At 41.8% G+C, this 24856-nt stretch overlaps 1 protein-coding gene across 1 annotated transcript in view; it reads left to right on the top strand.

Moving 5' to 3' along the window:
• The window catches only part of LOC149453960 (uncharacterized), an 80950-nt gene that overhangs the window by 13583 nt on the left and 42511 nt on the right, over window positions 1-24856 (top strand). Inside the window, exons 2-4 of the mRNA XM_089687994.1 lie at window positions 5525-10840; window positions 16570-16671; window positions 22201-22299. Coding sequence (XP_089544120.1) covers window positions 5525-10840; window positions 16570-16671; window positions 22201-22299 — 5517 coding nt within the window. The remainder of the gene's footprint in view (window positions 1-5524; window positions 10841-16569; window positions 16672-22200; window positions 22300-24856) is intronic.

The raw sequence follows: 24856 nt of genomic DNA on the forward strand, positions 1-24856 counted from the left end.
CCCCGGAGAATGGTCACTGTAATTGTAAATTGTAAGGTGTTGTTTTAGACATAATATGCTTGTTTCACACATATTACAAACATTACAAGAATTATTTGCAATGCTTAAGCAAATACTGAGACCTTATTTTTAAAATAGACCCCTTTATTGTGACCTTATGTCCTTTTTTCAACAATCGGTAGGTGGCTTTCTGCATAATTTTCTTTCAAGTAGTTTGTAAAAACTTTGGCATCACTCTTGTGTAGCACGGTTCACTTTTTAGTGCCTGTGCAGTGTCCTGCAAATCCCTTTATTTGTAATGGCTATTTGAAAATAAAGAGGATCCAAAGATTCAGCAAATGTGTCTTGTCATCCACCAAAGACACATCACGTACTAACCAGCCTTAGATTTCTCCACATTATAAATACAGGAAATGTTGTGCAATGAAAAGTGGTATGTTGTGTTGGGTCCAGCTGTCCTGTACCTGGAGGAGACCAAGATGGGAGGTTTCTCATACAGCTCAAGCCCGAATTCTCCACAATCTGGTTACAGTAGGTGAAGAGGGAGAGCGAATCAAGAGTCCATGGGTTACCTTAGTCAGCAAATGCATAATCAGGTTCAGGCCGGAGTTAGTAAGGAGACAAGCCAAGGTCAATAACATGCAAAGCATCAGTGTGCAGAGTGGGCATACAAAGACAGAGTTAGTAGTCAAGCCAGAGTCAATACTAAGTCCATAGTAATGTCAGCAGAAGGGTCAACTCAAAGTAAGTCATGAACAGTAGGCTATGTTGGTAACAAGAATAATAGTATAATGGGGTCAAGTCACAGGAAACTGCTGAAGACCTTTCAGAGTCAGCAACAAACTCTGAACAAGGTATGGACATGTTTAAGTAAACCACCTAGTGCTAGGTGTGCTCAAAAGAACATTAATTCTGCCTTGATCCTGTGTGAAGGGCCACATGACAAAGCACCTGCATGCACATGTGACTGCTCCAGTCTAATGCAACAGTACAATTCTCCTGAGATGAGGAAAAGGAATGTTCATTAATTTACCCCCCATCTATATATATCATATTTGGGAATTATGAAAGGGAGATCTCACTGTTGAAGTATTGAAATTTGGAGTCAACTCAACATACCTGGTTCCACCTACAGCCATACTGATATTTTTTTAGGTGGGTTGACCATTTAATTTTTCTTTAAATATTCTACCCAAAAATGTGTTTAATTTTTTTTTGGATCACCTTTATTGCTGTCACAAGGGATGAATAACTCTCCTTGTAAAAGCATGGGCCATAACAGGTCCTCTTTTTGGAGATATCTGGGAACTATTAGACCCCATATCTCTCCTCTGGTCTCCAAAGTATTTGATCATATTGAAATTGATGTGAACAGAAGCTGTACAAGCTGGTTAAGGCTTGTAAACAAACAAACCTGAAACTGGAAGTGACAATGTCAGGAATGGACTTGCCAATAACGGTGGGACTCACCTGCCTTGTGGGCTGCAGTACCAGGGCTGGCCAGCGGGTGCTCTCAGCAATCAGAGACTCACCCCTGCAGTCAGCCAAAACACCTAAAGCTGATTGCAGGGGTTGTATTTAAGGAATGTCCAGACTCACAGTCAGGGCCTTGGTGTGTGTTTTTCCATGGGCCCCTGTATCTTGTAACCTGCATTCCTGTTCCTGTTTCTGCCTGACTTGTTGCTGACCCTGCCTGATCCTGACCTCTGCTGACTTCTCCTGTTTGATCCCTGGCTTGTGACCCTGACCATTCTCTCCGCCTGCTCCTCCTGTACCTACCTGCCCGATAGTTATCGACCCGGCCTGCCTGACTACGTTGTGCTCTATATGTGTATGTACCTGTGTATCTATATCAGTTTAGGTTTGGGTTTGTTTCACCTTGTTGTAGGTATTTGTGTTAGCTTGGGGTTTGGTGCACTGCGTTTATATTTGTATTGTTAGTCTCAATAAATTATATTATTTACTATATCTGAAGCCTACGTTTCCCTGTGTCAGTCCACACACTTCTGGTCACACCCGCATCCCTGACAGACAAAATCCTCATCTCTTCTAGTTTCCGAAGTCATAGAAGAGGGACGATCATGGGAACTTCCCTTCCTTCCACTCGTCACATAGAATGCGACCTGATCAGTTACATAGGTACTGGGCTCCATGGTGGGATGACAGCCCAGTAAAGGCAGTGGTGAACTGCTGCCTGTAAAAGTGATCAAGTAGTTGTATAGTGACTTGGATCGTTTTTACCTCAGTGATAAAAAAAATACAGTTATAGCACTGCATTAATACTGGTTGCAGAGTGTTAATTAAACACAAGATGGCAGTGTTCTGTGGTTCAGTTATGCAGACTTTATTGAAGCAAAGCCTTGTTGAACTTGTATGCTGGTAGCAGGACTTCTGAACTCAGACAAGGAGTGAACAGACTACATTTCCCAGAAGAGCTGACAAAGGGGCAGGAGCGTACATATTGAGAAGCCCAGGAACCTCAAAGGAAGGAAGTAGATGGTGAGAGGTAGAGGACGTGTGTGTGTGTGTGTGTGTGTGTGGAGAAGGCCTTGTGGGACTCCTGGGTTTCAGGCTGGACCGGGCCGCTTCGTAGAGAAGGAGAGAACGAATGGCCTGTTTAAGGTCATGCCACAGCATCTCAATCAAATTTAAGTCTGGACTTTGACTAGGCCACTCCAAAACCTTAATGTTGTTTTGTTTTTAACCATTCAGAGGTGAACTTACTGGTGTGTTTTGGATCATTGTCCTGCTGCATAACCCAAATGTGCTTGAACTTGAGGTTACGAACTAATGGCTGGGCATTCTCCTTCAGGATTTTTTGGTACAGCACAGAATTCATGGTCCCATCAATTATGGCAAGTTGTCCAGGTCATGAAGCTGCAAAGCAGCCCCAAACCATCACACTACCATCGCCATGTCTGACTGTTGGTATGATGTTCTTTTTTATAAAATGCTGTGTTAGGTTTACGCCAGATGTAACAAGACACACACCTTCCAAGAGGTTCAACTTTTGTCTCATCAGTCCACAGGATAAATGCCCAAAAGTCTTGGGAATAATCAAGATTTTTTTTGGCAAATGTGGGCAGAGCATTTGTGTTCTTTTTGGTCAGCGGTGGCTTTTTCAACTCTCCAATGGATGACATTTTTGCCCAGTCTCTTTCTTTTTGTTGAATAGTTAACACTGACCTTAACTGAGGCAAGTGAGCTCTGAAGTTCTTTAGATGTTGTTCTTGGTGCTTTTATGACTTTCTGGAAGGGTCATCCTTGTGCTCTTGGAGCAATTGGAGTGGTAGGACGGCCACTCCTGGGAAGGTTCACCACAATTCCAAGTTAAATATATATTGCAGAACTGCAGAATAAATTATTGCCATATAAATAAAAAATAATAAGGTATCATGGTAACAACATAATATGGTGATTAAAAACATTACATTTTCTACAATAATTTATTGCAACCTTCTCTATGTTCTCTATGCTGTGCAAATTGTAAATAATCTATTTCTCCTTCATGTTATGTTCACGACAGGATCAGCATCCCAAGTATGTGTAACTGTATCCTCTGCATCATCAGCTACCGGAACAACAGGAGTACCTGAAACTACATGTGTACCTGAGGGAACAAGTCAGGCAAACACCAGTATGTGGTCCATTTTATTTTTATTTTTACAAAGAATAACCCAACAGGTAACCTCAGGAGAAATACAGGCTGCTCTGAAAAAAGATGGTGTGGTTGTTTGAAGGAGCATAATATGACGATACTTCAGAAAGCAGACTTTACTACTCCACAAAAAAGCCCGGTGGGGCATGTCAAGGTGTTGTCAGGCTTATTGTAACCGGACTTTTTTGTGGCATTGGTGCAGTAAAGGCTTCTTTCTGGCAACTTGACCATGTAGCTACAGTATAGATACCCCCTCCCAGCAAATGACAGTTTGAGGTATTTAGTAAGAGGCATAACTAGTTTTTTGAAGCTGTAATGTTTTCTTACAATTTTGTCGACAATGAATACATTTTTAAACATTTTTTTTTCAGATTTTTTTTTTTTTACATACTGTTACAAATGCAGTACAGCGTCATCATATAACTGGGGTAGGTGATCAGGGACACAGACTGATGACAGTATGTAAATAATAATAATAATTTTTTACAATTTGTTTTATTTTTTATTAAATTTTTTTATCACACTGTGACCAGGCCAATATAAAGTTACAATAGTAACACGGTACTACTCTGGGGAAGTGATCAGGATTTTTTTTTTTTACACATTATGATTGCTTATACCAGTGAATTTACTACTATAAGCAACCATTTTTACTGAACGAAATTGATTAATTCAGTGTTTACTATTGTGGTTATCTGTGATTGGCTCTGTCTGTATCATGTGATCACTCTGACCAATCACAGAGATCAACACAATAGTACACAATGAATGGCATTAATGAGATCCATCCATTGTGTACAATTGTCATGTGATTTGCTGATATGCGGCTGGTACACTGATTGGTCATTATCTGTGTCCGATGGACACGGCAGGTGACAGACTGTGCCGCAACGCAGTCCATGGGGTGTGCGCAGGGGCGGACTGACCATTTGGAAACTCGGGCACTGCCCGATGGCCCGGGGTCAGTAGGGGGCCCCATGAGATGCCCCTGGTACCTTTTTCATAGGATTTTTTTAGTTTGGGCAAGGACGCAGGGGCACCATGATCCTCTATTGCCCGGGGGCCCCATGAGTTGTCAGTCTGCCCCTGGGTGTGCGCAAGGTGCATTCTGGGAGGACATCATATGGCGTCCACCTATATTGGTGAATGTCTTGCCCGGCTGTCATTTGACCATAGGTCAGGTGGGAACTGGTAAAGAGGAGCTACAGTCTCCTACTGAAAACATCCGTTTTTGATCCTCAAAAATTGCTTTATTTACTTTGAAAATGGTTAATATTCTAATTGCAGTCCTTACTTACCAAATCTTCTGTTTTTTGGCCCCTGCAGAAGTGCTGGCATCAGGGGGAAATGTATGGTGTACAGGGAGGGTTTTGGGTGCGGCGAGGGGGCAGTTACTAGAACCGATGCTCTGTATGGTTCTCTTTACAGCAGCTGAAAGCTAGAATGAGGGAGAAGAGAAAAAGCCAGCTTTAAGTTTCTGAAGAAAGAGCCATACAGGGAATTGGTTCCAGTAATGCCCCCCCCCCATTCTGTGCTGATCTCCCTCCCTGCCCACATCCACTTCATCTAGTTACCTGGGCCCATTACAGGAGGTCTGGTGGTACCCCCTTATCCACGGCCCTGGTGGCATGCATGTAATGAGGGTTTCCTGCACCGCGTTCTGGTGTGAACTGACCCTTCAGTCATTGTTCCCTTCTTGATAAGTTGCATTTTCCATCTTGATTACCTAGAAATATTATTTTATATCTGTCAGGGAGACTGCTAGTAAGATCTCAGTTCTCAATTTACAACTCCTGCATAAATGCCAAGGATACACAGAGAGACAACACTCTCACTAATACACTGCTTCTTTTTTTTATTTTCCAGTTAGTCTGACACATTCTATGTCTGATACAACACTTGTTCTTGAGACTACATCAGATATATCAACCTCACCGGATTCAACAACTGAAAAAGCAGAAACATCTACTTTGTCTGACACAACATCAGAAACATCACCTGGGGTTGAGACAACTGTTTCTGAAAGAACAGAAGAAACAACACCGGTTCCTAAAGCAAGCACATCTGAATTATCTAGTGTATCTGATACAACACCTTTTCTTATCACCACACCAGATACAATACTGACTTCTGAAACAAGCACAAGGGATGTTGAGACAGTATCTGATACAACTTTGGAAACAACAAAGGAAACTCTTGTTTCTGGAACAGTTACATCAGAAGTATCAACTGTTTTTGGTACATCAACTGAAATAACATTTACACCTACTGTAGAAACACCTATGATGTCTGTAGAAACAGTAAGTGTCCCTGAAACTACAACAAATATCGCAACAGTATTGGATTCAACAACTTTAAAAGCAGAAACTTCTACTGTGTCTGACATAACACCAGAAACATCACCTGGTGTTGAGACAACTGTTTCTGAAAGAACAGAAGAAACAACACCGGTTCCTGAAGCAAACACAGCTGAATTATCTAGTGTATCTGATACAACACCTTTTCTTATCACCACAACAGATACAATACTGACTTCTGAAACAAGCACAAGGGATGTTGAGGCAGTATCTGATACAACTTTGGAAACAACAGAGGAAACTCTTGTTTCTGGAACAGTTACATCAGAAGTATCAACTGTTTTTGATACATCAGCCGAAATAACATTTACACCTACTGTAGAAACACCTATGATGTCTGTAGAAACAGTAAGTGTTCCTGAAACTACAACAGATATTGCAACAGTATTGGATTCAACAACTTCAAAAGCAGAAACTTCTACTTTGTCTGACATAACACCAGAAACATCACCTGGCGTGGAGACAACTGTTTCTGAAACAACGGGAGAAACTACATTGGTTTCTGAAGGAAGCACAACTGAATTGTCTGGTGTATCTGAAACAACAGCAGAAACAACATTTTCTCCAGAAACATCCACATCAGGTATCTCAACTGTACTTAATACTATATCTGATGCAACAGCAGAAACATCATTCCACCCTGACATAACCACGGGAGATTTAACAACTGTTTCAGACACAACAGGAGATACAAGCCTGAATTCAGGGACAACGACAGATGCAGTGTCAAGTGTGCTTGATACAACAGCAGAAACAACAAAAGAAACTGTTGTTCCTGGCACGGCTACAACAGATTTAACGACGTTGCTTGATACAACAGTTGACACATCAACTGTCTTTGATACATCAGCTGAAAGTGCACTCACACCTACTGTAGACACAAATACCATGTCTGATACAACTCTAGAAACAACGCTTCTTCCTGAGGCTACATCAGATATGTATACTGAACTTGATTCAACCACCGGAAAAGGAGACACTTCTATTACGTCTGACACGACAAGAGAAACTTCACCCAGTGTTGAGTCAACTGAAGCAGACTTAGGAACAGTTTCTGAAACAACACTGGTTGGTGGAACAAGCACAATTGCACTGTCAAGTGTATCTGCTACAACAGCAGAATCAACCATTATTCCACAAACACCTACATTAGATACATCGCCTGTTATTGATACAACAACTGAAAAAGCTGAAACATTTACCATGTCTGGCGTAACAGCAGAAACATCACTCCATCCTGTTGCTACAACTGGAGATTTAACAGCCATCCATGAGACAACAGCAGATACAACCTTGGCTTCTGAAGCAACCACAGCTGCAGTGTCAAGGGTGCTTGACACAACAACAGAAACATTTACAGACACAGTCATACCAGATATAACAACTCTTCTTGTTACAACAACTGAAAAAGCAGAAACGTCTACTTTGTCTGAACCAACAGCGGAAACACCGCTTCTTCCAGATACCACCACAGCAGATTTAGATACAACCTTGGTTTCTGAAACAACCACAGCTGGCATGTCAAGTGAGCTGGATACCACAGTTGAAATGCATTTTACAGAAACAATCACACCAGATATAACAATCATAACTGGTACAACAAAAAAAGTAGAAACATCTGCCATGTTTGAACCAACAACAGAATCATCTCTTCCAACTGATATTACTACAGACATCTTAACAACTGTCCCTGGCACCACGGTAGACTTAACAAACATTCCTGAGACAACAGCAGACATAACACTGGCTTCTGAAACAACAATGGCTGAAGTGTCAAGTGTGCCTGTTTCGGAAACAACCACATTAGATATAACAACCAGACTTGATACAACAACTGTAAGAGCTGAAATGTCTACCATGTCTCCTACAACATCACAGACATCACTTCACCCTGAAACAACTACAGAAAAATTAACAACTGACACCATAGCTGATACAACACGAGATTCTGAAACAGGCGCAATAGAAGTGTCTACTGCCCTTGATGAATCAGCTAAGACAACCGTCTTAGTAGTTACATCTACTGTAGAAACACATACTTTGTCTGATACAACCGTAGAAACAATTATTCCTGAGACAGCTACACCAGATAGATCTACTGTACTTGATACAACTGTACAATCAGAAACAATTGTTCATGAGACGACAGTAGACACAACCTTGGCTTCTGAAGCAACCACAGCTGCAGTGTCAATTACACTTGGTTCAACAGCAGAAACAACAAAGGAAACTGTTGTTCCTGGTACAGCTACACTGGATTTAACAACAGTGCTTGATACACCAGCTGAAACCTCAGTTGTGATAGCTACGACTGATGCAGCAACTGAAACAACACTTATTCCTGAAACAGCCACATTATATATAACCACTGTACTTGGTACAACAGCTACAAAAACAGAAATGTCGACTGTGTCCGAATCAACAACAAAAACATCACTTCCTCCTGAAACCACTATAGATAGTTTAACAACTGACCTTGGGACAACAGCAGATGCAACACTGGCTACTGAAACAACTCCTGAGGTATCAAATGTGTCTGATGCAGCAACAGAAACAACGATTGTTCCTGACACTGTAGCAGATACCACCCTGGTTTCTGAAACAACTCCTGAGGCATCAGGTATGTCTGATGCAACAACAGAAACAACGATTGTTCCTGACACTGTAGCAGATACAACCCTGGTTTCTGAAACAACTCCTGAGGCATCAGGTGTGTCTGATGCAGCAACAGAAACAACGATTGTTCCTGACACTGTAGCAGATACAACCCTGGTGTCTGAAACAACTCCTGAGGCATCAGGTGTGTCTGATGCCACAACAGAAACAACGATTGTTCCTGACACTGTAGCAGATACAACCCCGGTTTCTGAAACAACTCCTAAGGCATCAGGTGTGTCTGATGCAACAACAGAAACAACGATTGTTCCTGACACTGTAGCAGATACAACCCCGGTTTCTGAAACAACTCCTAAGGCATCAGGTGTGTCTGATGCAACAACAGAAACAACGATTGTTCCTGACACTGTAGCAGATACAACCCTGGTTTCTGAAACAACTGCTAAGGTATCAGGTGTGTCCGATGCAACAACAGAAACGATTGTTCCTGACACCGTAGCAGATACAACCCCGGTTTCTGAAACAACTCCTAAGGCATCAGGTGTGTCCGATGCAACAACAGAAACAACGATTGTTCCTGACACCGTAGCAGATACAACCCCGGTTTCTGAAACAACTCCTAAGGCATCAGGTGTGTCCGATGCAACAACAGAAACAACGATTGTTCCTGACACCGTAGCAGATACAACCCCGGTTTCTGAAACAACTCCTAAGGCATCAGGTGTGTCCGATGCAACAACAGAATCAACGATTGTTTCTGCCATCACAGCAGATACAACACTGGCTTCTGAAACAGGCACAACAGATGTAGAGACTGGGTCTGATACAACTGTAGAAACAACAAAGGGGACTCTTGTTCCTGGCACAGAAGTATCAACGGTCTTTGATACATCAGCTGAAACCAAAGTTACAGATTCATCTACTGTAGATACTCATACAATGTTTGCTACAACTGTAGAAACAACACCTATTCCTGAGACTGCACCACATAAATCAACTGTGCTGGATGCAACAACTGAAATAGCAGAAACGTCTACTTTATTTGACACAACACCAGAAATATCACCCGGTGTTGGCACAACTGTAGCAAATTCAACAATAGTTCCTGAAACAACAGAAGAAACAACGCTGGTTCCAGAAACAAGCAAAGCAGAACTGTCAAGTGTATCTGATACAACAGCACAAACAACAATAGTTCCAGAAACCACTACTCCAACTATACTTGACATAACTAACAATGAAGACACATTTACTACGTCTGAAGCAACAGCAGAAACGTCAGTCCACCTGGACAAAACTACTGTAGATTTAACAATTGTCCCTGAGACAACAGTATATACAACCCTGGCTTCTGAAATAACCACAGCTGATGTGATTGATTCAACAGCAGAAACAGCATCTACAGAAACAGTCACAGCAGATATAACAACCCTACTTGCTACAGCAACTGAGAAAGCAGAAACATCTACCACCTCTGAACCAACAACAGAACCATCTCTTCCCGCTGGAAACACCACAGCAGATTTTACAACCACAGCTTCAGTGTCAAGCGTGCCTGATACAACAGCAGAAACAACGCTTGTTCCTGAAACAATATCATCAGATATGACCACTATACTTGATACATCGACTGAAAAAGCAGAAACATTGCCAATGTCTTACACAACAGCAGAGATAACACTCCAACCAGACACAACTACAGCAGATTCAGTACTCATTCCTACTACTGTTACTAGTACAACTCTTACTACAACTACGGGCACTACCACAGTTCTCACTCTGACATCAGCTGAGACTACCACAGCGCCTATTACAGCTGAAGTTGAAACTGTAGCTACTACTACATCAATAGATGAATCTTCTACTCCTACCTTGATTCCAACTACAACTGCACCTGGAGCTACTACTGCTACTTCCCCAATCCCTACAACACCCACAGTTACATCTACTGTGGCTGATTTAATTCCTACTACAGCTGCAGTTGAAACTCCTACTACTACATTAACTACCTCTGAAACTTCAGCTGGATCTACCACTAGTATCACAGTTTCTACTACAACTGCAGCTGATACTACTATAACCGTTGAAACTCCTACAAAAACTATTGCTTCTACCATGGCTCCTATTACAACTGCTGCTGAATACACTACTACAACTACTACCACTACTACTACAACTACTACAACTACTACTACTAGACCAACTACCCGTAAGTATTTGTAGCTCTATGTGTTTCACTTTAAAGGATAAGTTTACCTTTACAAAAAAAAAATAAGTTCACATATTTTTTCAGAAAAAATGTAAATAATAATAATAATCATAATAATTTTTTACAATTTTTTTTATTTTTTATTACATTTTTTTAATACGCTGTGGCCAGACCAATATAAAGTTACAATAGTAACACGGTACTACTCTGGGGAAGCGATCAGGATTTTTTTTCATTATTAGAATCATAATAATAATGTTTTACAATTTTCTTTATTTTTTAATTTTTAAAGGATAAGTTTACCTTTACACAAAAAATAAGTTCACATATTTTTGCAGAAAAAATGTAAATAATAATAATAATAATCATAATAATTTTTTACAATTTTTTTTATTTTTTATTACTTTTTTTTATACACTGTGGCCAGACCAATATAAAGTTACAATAGTAACACGGTACTACTCTGGGGAAGTGATCAGGATTTTTTTTTAATTGTTAGAATCATAATAATAATAATAATGTTTTACAATTTTCTTTATTTTGTATTACATTTTTTTAACACGCTGTGGCCAGACCAATATAAAGTTACAATAGTAACACGGTACTACTCTGGGGAAGTGATCAGGATTTTTTTTTAATTATTATAATCATAATAATAATAATAATGTTTTACAATTTTCTTTATTTTTTATTACAGTTTTTTAACACACTGTGGCCAGACCAATATAAAGTTACAATAGTAACACGGTACTACTCTGGGGAAGTGATCAGGATTTTTTTTAAATTATTAGAATCATAATAATAATAATGTTTTACAATTTTCTTTTTTTTTAATTACATTTTGTTAACACACTGTGGCCAGACCAATATAAAGTTACAATAGTAACACGGTACTACTCTGGGGAAGTGATCAGGATTTTTTTTAATTATTAGAATCATAATAATGTTTTACAATTTTCTTTATTTTTTATTACAGTTTTTTAACACACTCTGGCCAGACCAATGTAAAGTTACAATAGTAACACGGTGCTACGCTGGGGAAGTGATCAGGACTTTTTTTTAATTATTATAATCATAATAATGTTTTACAATTTTCTTTATTTTTTATTACATTTTTTTAACACACTGTGGCCAGACCAATATAAAGATACAATAGTAACACGGTACTACTCTGGGGAAGTGATCAGGATTTTTTTTTTAAATTATTATAATCATAATAATAATAATATTAATGTTTTACAATTTTCTTTATTTTTTATTACAGTTTTTTAACACACTGTGGCCAGACCAATATAAAGTTACAATAGTAACACGGTACTACTCTGGGGAAGTGATCAGGATTTTTTTTTTTTTTTTTTTACACAATATGATTGCTTATACCAGTGAATTTTACTACTATAAGTAACCATTTTTACTGAACGAAATTGATTCATTCAGTGTTTACTATTGTGGTTAGCTGTGATTGGCTCTCTCTGTATCATGTGATCACTGTGACCAATCACAGAGATCAACACGATAGTACACAATGAATGGCATTAATGAGAGCACAAAAAAATAATAAGTTCACATATTTTTGCATTTATTATTTTTTTTCCTGCAGGAGCCTGGAAAGCATTGAATCTGTGATTAGTAGATCACGGGTGCAATGTGGGCTCCTGCAGACATGTCATCTAGCTTTCAGCCACACCTCCGTATGGACTTTCTATTTGAAAACCAGAGAACATGTCAGTGGACTACAAGAGCACTCATCTACTCCCCCGCTGCCCACTGAAGATACATGTTAGTCCTGAGCTGTGGCAAACAGTATCTGCATTCATAAGGTCACGTAATTCCAAATAACGAACGATACTCTAGCTCAGGGGTGGACTGACCATTTGGAAACTCAGGCACTGCCCGAGGGCCCGGGGTCAGTAGGGGGCCCCATGAGATGCCCCTGGTACCTTTTTCATAGGCTTTTTTGAGTTTGGGCAAGGACACAGGGGCCCCATGATCCCCTATTGCCCGGTGGCCCCATGAGTTGTCAGTCCGCCCCTGCTCTAGCTAAACTATTTCATAACACAAAGCATTCGGTTGGGTCATACAAACGCTTCTTGATGCCCCAGTTCCTCAACGACGGTAAATGTCTCATTCCAATCCACTAGAAATCCCCGGTAGTACCCGTTATCAAATAGTGGCTGCAGGAAGTACACAATATAATGAGGCTGAGGAGTGGAGCCATCAATGTGCACATTGCAATGAACAGTTCTATGGGTTATGTATAACTTATGTTTCCTATTGTACTCTTTCTCTCTGATTACCCCTGCTTGGTATGTTACCCTTCCCGCCTCCCCCTTCCCTCGCTCCCTTTCCCCTTGTCCCTTACATTCCCCCTTGGCTTGTGTAAGCCAGGTATCCATAGATGTTTCTGTCTAGTTGGTCACTATACTTGACCTTATTAAAATGCGGTACTGTTATAGTATTTAAAAAAAAAGTGAGTGGATGCGGGGAGAAGAACCCCCATCCACTGTTACAGTAAATGTGAAAATGAGGGAAAGAGAGGGCAGGAGCTTGAACGTGTTACATGTTCCACTCCAAATATGAGTGGAACAGACATTCACTTTCTATACTTCCCTTCTTCAGCCGGTGTATGCTGACCTAGATTACGAACTAAAAAACAAATGGGTGGTGGATGTGGGGGAGCTGGAGAATGATAAATGGGAGGATATCCTAGAATCCAGTAAATTGGCCTCCCCAAAACTTTCTGGCCATCTCTCCCACCTATATATTCTACATAGAGCCAGGGGCGGACTGACCATTTGGAAACTCGGGCACTGCCTGAGGGCCTGGGGTCAGTAGGGGGCCCCATGAGATGCCCCTGGTACCTTTTTCATAGGCTTTTTTGAGTTTGGGCAAGGACACAGGGGCCCCATGATCCCCTATTGCCCGGGGGCCCCATGAGTTGTCAGTCCACCCCTGCATAGAGCCTACCTAACCTCTGTTCAACTAGTCAAATATAGGCCCCATTACAACCCTGTATGTCCCAGATGTGCGGATCCCAGTGGATCTTTCTTTCATTCAATATGGTCCTGCCTGTAACGGAACCGACCCAGACTGCGCTTGAGTAGTTCCGTTAGAATACCGCTTCCCCGCCCGAACACCGACAACAGACACCACAGCCAACCATGCAAAACTAGACGACACCAGTCTGTCTGAACATGGAACTCTTTATTTTAAACTCAAACAGGCTTTTTGTACACTCGGGGGTCAATCCCCCCTCCCTGCATAATGTCACAGGGCAGGGCAATCTACATTTAGTAACAAGAGACGCACAGGTATGTAAACTTCACACCAGCAGACAGTCCCATCAGGAGGGAGGGCTGCTTGAGACACCCCCCCCCACTAAGCTAGTACATATACATCCCATAATAGTTTGCTCCCAAGCAAGACACACAATAGAACAATGGGATGCAACCACATGGCATTAAACAATCAACAACCCCCACCCCACCTATCTCCTAAACATGTCTATAAAGTCTGAGACAAAGCCCACACAATATTAGGACAGATCACCCTGTACCCCTAACAGGCACAGGGTGACTTACACATAAGAGGGATATGGGGAGCTGAGACCTCTCCAACGTGAGCTGGGTTCCATGGGCCCCCCACCCAAAGTGACTCCCGCCACACTGCCCAGTTATTCAAGATTATTAGTCTCAGGTGGTCCACTTTCTACATGATCACATGGGCTCTCCATTAACTCAATGCCCAAAACAATGTCTCCTGGGACTTCTTCCCAATCAAGAAAGTGACATTTGCATGTTTTTTTTCAACACTTTTTGTTGCCAGACTGCTGATAGCAAGGGTCTAGCTTAGAGCCTCGCCCCCGGACAATTGCCCCCATCAATCTTACCTTACCATACGGAAAAGTCATATACATACACAGAAGATGTCTGGCCAGATTATAATTATTATTATACAGTATTTATAAAGGGCCAATAGTTCGCTCAGCGCTGTACATTACAAAGGGGGACAGAACATGTGACAGAACAATACCAATACAATGCAAAACATGAGGGGATCGAGGGCCCTGCTCTTTCGAGTTTACAATCTAGGAGGGAGGAGATAGTGGTACAGGAGGAGATAGCTGTGGGGGATGGAGTGGTAGGAAGACTGGAGGAGGTCGGCAGGTTAGCAGGGGGTGGGGTAGGCTTCCCTGAAGAGATGGGTTTTCACGGTGCACCTAAAGGAGAGGAGAGTAGGGGATAATCTGATGGGTTGGGGCAGGGAGTTCCAGAGGATGGGTGACACCCTGGAGAAGTCCTGGAGGCGGGCATGGGAGGAGGAGACCAGGGAACTAGAGAGAAGGAGGTCTTGTGAGGAGCGGAGTGTGTGTGTTGGGTGGTACTTGGATATTAGGTCAGTGATGTAGTTCGGGGCAGTATGGTGGACGGCTTTGTACGTCAGTGTTAGGATTTTGAATTTGATCCGTTGCGCAATCGGAAGCCAGTGGAGGGATTGGCAGAGGGGGGTACAACAAGATACAACAAGATATGGGACAGATGGCCAGAACAACCCTCCACATGCAATAGAGATGAACTAGTAGACTCAGAATGGGTCCCCTCTTTGCTTCTTTTCATGTACAGCATTGCTTCACGACTATGCTATTTATGTAACAAACATTCCTTTCATCGAGAATGCATCATGGTATGGCATTATTTGTATTTTATATGTTTATCTCTTTTATAATAAAGAGCTCTTTTGATAAAAAAAAAAACAAAAAATGGGAGGAACAAGTAATATGCTCCAAAGGTGAACTTATCCTTTATTCTGTAAAGATCGATCATCACAAGAAATCTGCAATTGCCATCATAAACGTTTTCCCTTTTTTTCCCCCTTTTTTTGTTTGACCTTTTATTTTGTATCTTTGTGAGTTGTGTGACGAATTGTCAAAAAGTTAAAACATTTTTAAATTTAAAATACATTTATACATGTATTTTATCTGTATATATAACTCTTATCCTGGAGCATAGCTTTAAGTGGTTGCAAACCTCTGAGATGAAATATGAACAAAGCATATCCCTCTATAATGTGTACTCTCAATCCAGAGCACTGTCATTTCTGTCTACTGTTTCATTCCTCTGCTATCAGCATGAATCACTTCTGACATGTTTTCCTGACACCAAGAGGAAAATGGTGACAGAGGAGGGACCTCCAGCTGATTGACAACCTCAGCTCTGTTCCTGTTTGCTGTGTGAAGGGGGTGTGTCCCTTCCAGGGGCCGACTAACCATTTGGAAACTCGGCCACTGCCCGAGGGCCTGGGGTCAGTATGGGGCCCCATGAGATGCCCCTGGTACCTTTTTCATAGGCTTTTTTGAGTTTGGGCAAGGACACAGGGGCCCCATAATCCCCTATTGCCTGGGGGCCCCATGAGTTGTCAGTCTGCCCCTGGTCCCTTCCCTTTAATCAGTTCTCAGAGCTCAGCTCACTGAGCTCTGCAATGTGTAATTTCAGCTCTCCACTCCTTTTTTTCTGAACTCTCAGACAAGCTGTGTACATTCTGGACTTTGAATGGATGTAGAGAAGAAAGATCTGTTTCATCTCTGTGTATCACCTGGGGTCAGTCACTTCACTGGGTATACTGTATGTAAGGGTTTACAACCACTTTAAGTAAAGTATGATATTAATAATGATAGTATGATATATTCATTAGTTTGCCTTTCTTCCTGACCTTTAAATTCTCTTCCACAGCGAACTGCAAAAATGGAGGTTACTATGATGGAAACAGATGTATTTGTCCAGACATGTTCTACGGGACTCTCTGTGAGATCCCCTTAGATAGAGTCCCACCTGGTAAGTATCTGAATGTTACATTGAAGCATATCCAGGGGTGGACTGACCATTTGGAAACTCGGGCACTGCCCAAGGGCCCAGGTCAATAGGGTCCCCATGAGATGCCCCTGGTACCTTTTTCATAGACTTTTTTGAGTTTGGGCAAGGACACAGGGGCCCCATGATCCCCTATTGCCCGGGGGCCCCATGAGTTGTCAGTCCGCCTCTGAGCCTATTTATGGTCAAAATGTAAAATCATGTATTTGTTTCCACATTGAATTTCAGTTATTTGTAGCCTACTCCTATTCATATGAACAATCGTGTACACTTACTTTGTGAACACCCCACACATTTACTTCCTTGCATCCTGTGACACATAGGCACTATGCCCTGTTGGTAGGCACTGCTGTGTCACACATTTCACGGAGCCTGCCTATAGTACACTGCTTGCAGGCAGCAAAGTACCATGGGATATGTAGTCCTGAGGAATGGTGGAGAAGCTGCAAAGCAGGGTGGATTTGATTTAAATCAAACTGATTTAAATCATGATTTAAATCACGATTTAAATCACTAGTCAGTAAGGCTTGATTTAAATCCTAGTTTTCTACATAAAGACTAATTCTTGCTGGTATAACTTTAATATGCAAGTAGATGAAGATTTTTAGAATAACAACTTTTCATATTAGTTTTTTTATCCCCACTTTAATAGGTTAATCATTCATATTTGGACAACATTTCTGTTGTATTTAGGAAGGAGAAAAATAATCATCACCTTAATAATAACAATTTAAATAGATTTATTCATCTGAAACAATAACATTCCAGCATATGTGATTTGCTTAAACATCCATGTTTGTTAACTAATTTGGCTAAACAAAATATATATATTTTAGAAAACTTAGACTGTCAGCCCCTTCCTCCTCCACTTAGTTTCACTTTCTTCTTGTGCAGATCTATTCCACTCCAAACAATCAGAAAAATATTCTTTCTATTCTATTCACTGAACTTCTTGAAACTTCGCACTGAAGGGGTTGATTCTGTATTCATAGGTTTGTAGAAGTTAGGATGAAGGTCTTTTTCTTAACTCTGTTCATGTTATAACATTTTTGCTGTGAAGAAGAGGCATGTGATCTCCGCTGAGTCAAATTCAGTTTTGAGAACTGCAAAAGTAAACCAATCATCTGTGATAATATCTTGTAGGCAGAGAAACTGCCCAATAATCTTACAAAACCCTCTGGAAGAGCATGACATTGTGAATGGATTCATGGGATTTATTTACCAAGAAAATTAAACATATACAGCCTTATTCTACATAATTAAAAAACTAATCTATATTTCATGATGGAATAACCTTTGGATGGTAATATATTTTCCTCAAAAAGCATTTTATTTAAAAAAATCCGATTTAAATTAAAAAAATCCAATTTAAATAAAAAAAATCAGATTTTTTTGATTTTTTAAAAAAAATCATTGATTTTTATCCACCCTGCTGCAAAGCATTCAGGGAATTCAGAAAGTCGCAGAAAGAGTAGACCAGCAGACTGGCAACATGAAAGGGGATTGTTCAAGTAAACTTATGATGGATTGTCAGAAATAACTATTGTTAGTATTTTTATTACAATGCTGATGCTAAAAAATAGAAGTGCATACTGTGATCATAGAGATACACCCACTATTTGTATTATTTATTTCAGGTACTTACAGTTGCAAGAAAAAATATGTGAACCCCTTGAAATTACGTGGAGTTTTGCATGAATTGGGCATAAAATGTGCTCTGAATGTCATCTAAGTCACAACAATAGAAGAACACAGTCTGTTGAACATAATACTACACAAACATTAGATGTTGCCATGGTTTAATTGCACATAACATGTAAACATTCATAGTGCAGGGAGGAAAAAGTATGTGAACCTTTGGACTTAATAACTGGTTGACCCTCCTTTGGCAGCAATAACCTCAACCAAACGTTTCCTGTAGTTGCAGATCAGACCTGCACAACGATCTGGAGTAATTTTGGACCACTCCTCTTCACAAAATTGTTTCAGTGTAGCAATATTCTTGGCATGTTTGGTGTGAATCGCTCTCTTAAGGTCATGCCACAGCATTTAAATTGGGTTGAGGTCAGGACTCTGACTGGACCACTCCAGAAGGCGTATTGTGTGCTGTTGCAGCCATTGTTTTGTTGAATTACTTGTATGCTTTGGATCATTGTCCTGTTGCATCACCCATCCTCTGTGGAGCTTCAGTTGGCGGACAGATGTCCGTACGTTTTCAAGCAAAATGTCTTGATAAACTCTGGAATTCATTTTCCCATCAATGACAACAATCCGTCCAGGCCCTGAGGCAGAAAAGCAGCCTCAAACCATGATGCTCCCTCCGCCATGTTTTACAGTGGGGATGAGGTTTTGATGTTGGTGTGCTGTGCCTTTTTTTCTCCACACATAGTGTTGTGTGTTCTTCCCAAACAACTCAATCTTGGTTTCATCTGTCCACAGTATATTTTGCCAGTAGTGCTGTGGAACATCCAGGTGCTCTTTTGCAAACTTCAAACGTGCTGCAATATTCTTTTTGGACAGCAATGGCTTCCTCCGTGGTGTCCTCCCATGTACTCCATTCTTGTTTAATGTTTTCCTTATTGTAGATGTGTCAACAAAAATGTTAGCATGTGCCAGAGATTTCTGTAGGTCTTTAGCTGACACTCTGGGATTCTTCTTTACCTCATGCAGCATTCTGCTCTGTGCTCTTGCAGTCATTTTTACAGGACGACCACGCCTAGGGAGAGTAGCAACAGTGCTAAACTTTCTTCATTTGTAGACAGTCTGTCTTACCATGGACACATGAACATCAAGGCTTTTGGAGATACTTTTGTAACCCTTTCCAGCTTCATGCAAGTCAACAATTCTTGATCGTAGGTCTTGTGAGAGCTCTTTTCTGCGAGGCATGGTTCACATCAGACAGTGCTTCTTGAAACCAGTAAACCCAAAACAGGTGTGTGTTTTTTAAGGGCAGGACAGCTGTCAGCAACACATCCAATATCATCACACTGATTGGAGTCAAGGTTGGCTCACTCCTGGCTCCAATTAGCTCTGGGAGAAGTCATTAAGCTAGGGCCTCACATACTTTTTCCTCCCTGCACTGTGAATGTTTACATGTTATGTGCAATTAAACCATGGCAACATCTAATGTTTGTGTAGTATTATGTTCAGCAGACTGTGTTCTTCTATTGTTGTGACTTAGATGACGTTCAGAGCACATTTTATGCCCAATTCATGCAAAACTCCACGTAATCCCAAGGGGTTCACATACTTTTTCTTGCAACTGTATATAGCGCCATCAATTTACGCAGCACTTTACATATATATTGTACATTCACATCAGTCCCTAACCCTCAAGGAGCGTACAATCTAAGGTCCCTAACTCACATTCATACATACACATACTAGGGCCAATTTAGACAGGATCCAATTAACCTACCAGCAAGTCTTTGGAGGTTGGAGGAAACCGGAGTACCTGGAGGAAACTCACGCAGGCACAGGGAGAACATGCAAACTCCAGGCAGGTGGTGCCATGGTTGGTGCCAGGCTGAAGTGCTAACCATTTAGCCACTGTGCTTTTAGTAGTTAAAGTTGTAAAAAACCCTGACTGTAAAATGCACCCACCTTTTTTTTCACATAACTACAGTATTTATTCTAATATTTTAGCAGCATTTTTGCCCTAAGACGTATTTCTCTTTGCTCATTGAATCCTTGCAGCAAAAATCATGGGACATAAAATCCTGACACATGGAGCTTCTGACTATTTCCCCACTTGAACAGAGTGCTCTCTGACCAGAGTTTAATAGCATAGTAGCATACTTGCTTCAAAAAAGTCCTGGATTGTTTCCTAGATACACAGAATATAACTGGATATAACATTTATAGGTAAAGTTGATCCAGGGAATATCCGATTGCCTCTCGGGGGATCAGGAAGGAATTTTTTCCCAGCAGGAGCAATTTGGATCGTGCTTTGCTGGGTTTTTTGCCTTCCTCTGGATCAACTGTGGGTATAGGATTATAACTTTTTTTTTTTTTTTTTCTATGGTTGAACTGGAAGGACTTTTGTCTTTTTTCGGCCAGAATAACTATGTAATTAGCAGATTATGAGAGACTTGTCTGAAAATTAAGCCCTCCAGCCCCGAGGCTTCCATCTTCACTGGGTCTTCCCTCCAGGTTAGTGAGCTGCGGCCATCTGATTGACTGAGCCATGATGTCATCATGGAGTTTCAGGTATGGCTCTCTCAAATGATGGCACGCCGTCCATTGAGAGCGAAGTCAGCATGTGCCAGGGACATCATCAGCACTTCTACAGTAAATATCCCCTACATGGTACACGGTTAGGAGATATTTAGAGTACCTACAAGTCTTATTAAAGGCTTACCTGTAGATAAAAAATCCAAAATGGGCTGTACTTCCACTTTAACTGCAGCAGAGAAAAACCAGGTCTCTACTGTCCTGCCAAACTGGACTATACTTTGTGGCAGAGCTATCGAAAGCTTAGGGCTGGATGGACAGAAATATAAATCCTTTGGCAGGTAACACAACTCCAATACATGCATTTGATCTGAATGTTTAGCTCTTTTCCTAGAGTGCAGCTTTAAAGTGGAGCTCCACCCAGGGGAAGTTCCGCTTTAAAGACTTGTCCTCCGCTCTCCATTAAGGATTGGTGCCATTGGGGAGCGGGTACCGGAATTGACAGGTACCCACTTCCACTTCTGCTGTGATCGCCTAGGCGATCGGAAGCTGAAGTTGTCCTCCTACCCTCCCTCCGTGTAGTCTTCTGGGACACATGATAAGTCCCAGAAGACTACGGGGCCATTCATTAAGCGCAGCGCTGCTTGTGCATGCACAGTGGGCACCCTGCTCTGAAGCTGTCACAGCCGGGTCCCCACACTGAAGATGCCGGCACCTGAAACACTAGACGACGGGTGCAACGGGCTGCGGGGAGGACACTGCAGGATTGAGGGACAGGTGAGTGACTGTTTTTTAAAAGTCAGCAGCTACAGTTTTTGTAGCTGCTGACAGGGGTGTATTTACCACAAGGCAAACAAGGCATTTGCCTAGGGCGGCATTTTTCAGAGGGGGTCAGCACCCCCCAGGAAGAAGGGAAATGTGCAGCACGGGGACCAGGTGGAATACAAAAGAAGCTGCAGGCTGCTTATTGGTGTATGCAGAGTTCAACTCATATTTCTGGGGATGTCCATAGCTGTGAAGGTGAGTGTCTTTCTCTCTGTTGCCGGGGGAGGGGTTGAGTGGGTGTTAGTGATAGAGTCTCTTGTGGGGGGGGGGGCAGGGGTGTTGTTGGTCACTGTCAGGCTCTCTCCACGGGGGTGGGTCTTCTGTTGGTTGGTGTCAGGCTCTCTCCGCGTCTGCCTAGGGCAGCACAAGACCTAAATACTCCACTGGCTGCTGACTTTTATTTTTTTTAGTGTGAGTGGAACTCCGCTTTAAGTAACATAATAGTATGAGTGTTCATTCATTTGCCTTTTCTGACTTTTAAATTCTCTTCCACAGACTGCAAAAACGGAGCTACCTATGACGGAATCAAGTGTATTTGTCCAGAAATGTTCTATGGGACTTACTGTGAGAGCGTCATAGATAGAGTTCCACCAGGTAAGTGTCTGTATGTTACCTAAAGCATATCTGGGGTTAAAACGTAGAAATCATCTATTTATTGGCACACTGAATCCCACTGAATTATTTCTAGCCTACTTTTAGAAATGATCTTGAAGTTTCTAAACTTGCTTTGTGAATTTAACTGAAGCAATGGTAGCCAACCCCCTTTATGGCACTTTTAAGGCAGATATGACAATCGTGTATATTTCAATAAAAGGCTGGTATGCCAAATTTATTGCAAAAGATCCACAGAGTATACAATTACATTACATACACAAAATACTGTTTCAATGTTAGTACATAGTGATGGGCCAAACACCCTTCGGTTCGATTCGCTGTAGAACATTCGAACAGAGCAAAAGTTCACTGCCAACATCAAACCTAATGCAACTCTATGGGACTCGAATTTTCAAATTCAAAAGTGCCCATTTTGAAGACTTATGTGTAAGGTATCGGCCATAAGAGTGGTATGGGAACTCAGGTACTGCCCTGAGAGACAAGAATCAGTGAAAACAAACATTTTCATTGCTTAAAGTACTAAAAATAATTTGAAAAATGCCTTTAAATATAATGCCTGGGGGGTTCCCTAAACTACCTGCAAAGTTGCACATCTTACAAAATATAGAACCTGCTGCAGCAGGAATGACATAGTTTTATGTTTATAAAAAAAACAGCGTGGGGTTCCTCACCCCCCAGTCTATACCAGATTTGGTATTTTAATGTATTTTTGTAATTATTATTCTTTAATTGTTTTGTCTTTTTTTCAGGGAGAGTATTCTCTCCTCTGTCTTATATAGTGTGGGGTAGATACTGTGCACCGTGAGAGGACAGTGCATTGTGGTGTGTTTGGTGGATGAACAGTTGGTGGTGCCTTCACACCATAACCCTTCAGAGCAGGGGCGGACTGACCATTTGGAAACTTGGGCACTGCCCGAGGGCCCGGGGTCAGTAGGGGGCCCCAGAGAATGCCCCTGGTATCTTTTTCATAGGCTTTTTTGAGTTTGGCCAAGGACACAGGGGCCGCATGATCCATATTGCTCGGGGGCCCCATGAGTTGTCAGTCCGCCCCTGCTTCAGAGTTATTCTTGGCAAGTGCATTGGACCCTGCTCTAAAAATTCTAATTATATGCAACTACTGTATCATGGAGGCGCAGAAAAATTTGGCCTTGGGTGTTGGTGGTGCCTGAACACTGTAACTCCTCACAGTTACTATTGATGAGCGCAGGAATGGGTCCTTCAGTTAAAAATTGTTAACAATAAGAGAAAAATGGTGAAAAATTGAAATTAGATGCACTGGTCAAACAGGTGCAGAAAATTGGGCCTTGGGTGTTGGTGGTGCTTGAACACTGTAACCCCTCACAGTTACTCTTGATGGGTGCAGGCATGGGCCCTGCAGTTAAAAATTGTTAACAATTACAGAAAAATGGTACAAAAATTGAACTCACATGCACTTGAGAAACAGGTGCTGAAAAATTGGGCCTTGTGTGTTGGTGGTGGCCTAAACCAAAAACATTATTGGAAGCTAGCAAAATAAGGATTCAGGAATAGGATAGGCAATCTTCAAGCGATCCCAGATCCCTAACAAATTTAGTCAGGTACATCAGCTTCAGGGGCAAGATAGTTGCTGTTGATCCAGGACAGATTCATTTTGATAATGCTGCGGTCTGCTGCACATGTTTTGAAAAAAGCCCACATAAGAGAACTTGTGGAAGTCTGCTGGGAGTCAGCAGCGCCCTGCACCTCTGGAGCTCTGTCATGTGCTGCCATCAGTTGGCTGCCCTTATGTCTGCCAATGGAGAACATCCTGCCTCGTTGGAGTTTTGCCTCCTCCTATCTTTCTTCCTCTGTTCTCTCAGGCACCCAAGTACAGTCAGTGACCTCATCGTCCCCTTCCTCCTCGTTAATGGAGCCAACTTGGCAGTGTACTGAGGCTGGGGGAGCATGGCTGCCAACTTCTTTTCCCTCACTTGCACCTCATCTCTCTAGGTTCACGTCGCATCCAAATAATCTAGTGACTCTGCCATGCATGATAGTGGGGCTACGGAAGGAGCAGCTGTGGTGGACAAAGAGCCTGTGGAATAGGCCACTTTGGCAGCTGCGGTGAAAGGAAAAATAGTATTAGCCTGGGTGACAGAGGATGGGAAGGATGAGGATGGCTGAGTTATCCACTCCATCACCTCTTCTCCATGTTATGGCTCAATGATATGGCCAGCACCAGAAAAAAAGGACAAGCGTGCCCTGCCTGCAAAGGATACAGATGTCCACAGCCACCACTTTTCCTGTGGACACATAGGCTGCTTGCCCTCTCTTAGCTGCCTGTGAGCATTGCACCCATGTGCTTGGGTGCAATATGTTTGTGCTTGATGCGCTATAAACTGTTTTTTTTTGCTCCTATAACACTGCACAAGACCACTCCTATAACACACACTACACAAGGCAGCAGAATCAGCAGCCTTAATAGTGTGGGGCGTGGTCTTAACGACTGAACCATGATTGGCCAAAGTCACCAAGACTTTTGCCAATCATGGCTCTTCCTGGGAACTCAGCTGTGATT

This window comes from Staurois parvus, unplaced genomic scaffold (assembly GCF_062004578.1).
Source record: "Staurois parvus isolate SC_StPar_1 unplaced genomic scaffold, SC_StPar_1.0 ptg000444l, whole genome shotgun sequence".
Classification (NCBI taxonomy): domain Eukaryota; kingdom Metazoa; phylum Chordata; class Amphibia; order Anura; family Ranidae; genus Staurois; species Staurois parvus.